This window comes from Drosophila nasuta, unplaced genomic scaffold (assembly GCF_023558535.2).
Source record: "Drosophila nasuta strain 15112-1781.00 unplaced genomic scaffold, ASM2355853v1 ctg20_pilon, whole genome shotgun sequence".
Lineage (NCBI taxonomy): Eukaryota > Metazoa > Arthropoda > Insecta > Diptera > Drosophilidae > Drosophila > Drosophila nasuta.
The window spans coordinates 192,779-196,091 of NW_026869427.1; the positions used below are offsets into that span (position 1 = coordinate 192,779).

Genomic DNA, 3,313 nt, shown 5'->3' on the forward strand with positions numbered 1-3,313 from the left:
CACAACAAGTGTATTTTTCAAGAGTGCAATAAAAGTAATTGTAAAGTTACAAGTTCTACCAATTTCCAAAGTTGAAGTGTTATTATTTATCTGGAAGACGCCCCCCTACACATTTTGGTCCTTCGAGCCGGATATATGATTGGATTCGCTCGACCCCAGCAATAGCATTGGTTTTTTTTCAAGATAAGTGATACACTTTCATACATTCTCCATACATTTTGTGCAAGTGTCGTGTTCGCGCCATACTCTTTTTCCATGTACATTATATATATGTGACACAGCATAAATATAAGTACATAAGCGTTCTACCGGCTTTCTTTCCGCAATCTTTTCTACTTTGTGTATACTTTGCACCGTATATATATATATATATCCTTATATGTATATGTATGTGTAAGTATTTATACAGTTTAAAAGAGTTCGCTTATATTTTCCAATTTGGCCGCTGTTGTATGTACTTTGTGACATCTCTGTCGTTTCGCGTTTGTCTGCTTTTTGACACACTCCAGTGTATGCGACCTCTTCGTGTTATTTTACTCTAAATAACAAGGAAGTTGCACTGTATTAAGAACAAACGCGCGTAGATCCACTACACTCCATATATTTATATATACCTATATATATATACATATACATACGACATATATACATCCACATACGACACACATACATACACGTACACTTCCATACACGACACTTACACACATATACACTCCGTATATGTTCCATATATACTGATAATATATATATATAAGTCCATTATTACACATATAATATACATAGAGTATCACATACATACACGTACACTTCCGTGCACGTTACATATACACTCCGTATATGCTCCTTATAAATTGATATTATATATTGAAATCCGTTACTACACATACAACATATATATTATCATATCCATTTCCGTATACGTCCAAATCCGCCACTCCTGCCGCTCAACTCCGAGTCAAAGTTGATCGTCCGTCGCCGTCTGCTTCTTCTGCAACTACACGATCCGTCCAGGCTAAACTTAGCAACACCCGTGCGATGGCTCTCAGCAACTTCGTCGCCGTCTCTGACAGACTGGTGCACTTTGAGAGTCGGGTCAGAGGGCCTGCAGCCGAAGAAGACAATGTACACACGTACGAGATCCGTCGTGACCGCCTGCAAGCCCTCTGGGACAGTGTAGAGACCGCTTATGCCACGTGCGCTGATGCACTGCATCGAGACGGCGACAACGAAGGCATACAGGCCATGGAGGCGAAATATGACCACTGCTATGCAGTGTATGAGCGGTGTCTCGCCCATGTAAAGGGGCAAATTACACAAGTTTCCGAATCAACCAGGAGTGAAGCATCCGCTCCTCCTGTGTACTCCAGTGGCTGCCGGCTCCCTCCAGTCGACATCGAAGTATTCCGTGGGGATTACTTGCGGTGGCCGACCTTCCGTGATCTTTTCACGGCCATCTACGTCAACAATCCGAGGTTGACTCCGGTTGAGAAACTATTCCATCTCAATTCAAAAACCGCAGATGAGCCCAATGAGGTCGTAGCCAAATTTCCGCTGACGAACGATGGTTTCGCGTCGGCTTGGAGTGCTCTCTGCGAGCGATTCGAAAATAAGCGCTTGTTAATAACGAGCCAGTTAAAAATTCTCTTCAACCTGTCCACGGTTTCGCAAGAGTCTGGAGCAGCGATTAAGGAGCTGCATGGCACAATTCAGCGGTGCTTGACCGCTCTTGACCACTCAGACATTTCAGTCTCTAGACCTTTCGCCGACTGCATCCTGGTCTTTCTTTGCTCATCCAAGCTCCCCAAACTTACACTCTCACTATGGGAGCAATCATTGGTGGACAAGACCAAGATTCCCGCATGGCAAGACATGAGCACATTCCTCAACGAGCGTTATCGTACGCTCGAGGCTGTTGAGGACGTGACGCAAAAAACCTCGCAGAACTCTACCGCTGGACCATCCCGTCCACAGCAGAGTTCAAAGCGAATTAACTCTTTCAAGGCCCGAGTCACTCAGAGAGGCAAATCGTGTGACTTGTGCTCAAAAGAGAATCACCCTGTCCGGGTTTGTCCAAGCTTCCTTGAAATGTCGGTCAATGATCGGATGAGCTACATCAAACAGAAAAGTCTCTGTTTAAACTGTTTCGCAAGAGGTCACCAACTCCGAGAGTGTACGAGTGCGCACAATTGCTTGACATGCAAGGGGCGGCACCACACTCTTCTCCATCGGGGCGACAGTGCCCACAATGGTGCCTCTTCCTCTTCCACTCCATCCACACTTCCCAACATACAGTCCACTCCGAATCAATCGGCAACAAATGTGCAAAATTACTTTGCCATTAACGCTCAGAACATCCTTCTCGGCACGGCGGTTGTCAATGTATGCCATCTAGGTACTACATACACCGCACGAGCACTAATCGACTCAGGGTCCGAAGCGACTTTCATTTCTGAGCGTTTATTCCAGCGCATAAAGTTGCCATTCCAATCCGTTCAAGCCCAAGTATCTGGGCTGAATCATGCAATTGCGGCCCGACCGCAGAAGTTATGCAACTTCAGCATTGGTTGTCCAACGAAGCCGAGGCTCCATATCGAGACCTCAGCGTTCGTTATTCCACAACTGGCAGACAAGTTGCCATCATTCCGTGTGCCGAAAGGCTTCCTAAAGGATCTACCAGCGATTGAACTGGCAGATCCAAACTTCTACAAAAGTGCTCAGATTGACATCTTAATTGGCGCGGATATCCTTCCGTCAGTCATCCTGAGCGGTTCCCGGCCAAACATTTGTGGCTCACTCCTTGGCCAACAAACCGTGTTTGGTTGGATTCTCACCGGCCCCGTCTCCCAGAATGTGTCGACAACTGTCTCTGCGTTTTCGACAAGGGTCGCTATCCAAGCAGACGATCAACTCGACAGACTAAACTCCAAAGTTTGGGAGGCGGAGGATATTCCGTCGAAGCTGGTTAGCTGCGAAAACACAACTTCACGCAGCAGATGTGGCAGATCTCGGGTGACTCTTCCATTCCGGAAGCCCGTCACCACTCCTAATTTTTATCTGCCTCATCATTCATTCAAACCAGATAGGCACCGACACAAAGACGAATAACATCCTACTTCGTTTCGTTTGTGCTGTCCTATACTGTCCTGTTCCATGTGTCATTGACAATGTAAAGAAGCTACTGTAATAACCATTTGTTCTTGTTTCGTTCCATGTTGCATGCCCGTCTCCGTGTGGATGGGCCTCAAGTCTGCACCAGGCGGCCACAGCACCTTCTTTGCCCTGCTCAACTCGCTCGATTGCTGCCATGGGATCC

The 3,313-nt window shown here is 46.3% G+C and overlaps 1 protein-coding gene across 1 annotated transcript; it reads left to right on the top strand.

Annotated features, from left to right (window-relative positions):
- The first annotated feature begins 1,035 nt into the window (after positions 1-1,035).
- LOC132797785 (uncharacterized) lies at positions 1,036-3,105 on the top strand. The gene has a single exon (XM_060809564.1). It carries the CDS (start codon positions 1,036-1,038, stop codon positions 3,103-3,105), a length of 2,070 nt encoding a protein of 689 aa, XP_060665547.1.
- The last annotated feature ends 208 nt before the right edge of the window (positions 3,106-3,313 follow it).

What these genes read in the sequence shown, in the direction of transcription:
- LOC132797785 (XM_060809564.1), top strand. Translation starts at nt 1,036, where the DNA reads ATGGCTCTCAGCAACTTCGTCGCCGTCTCTGACAGACTGGTGCACTTT.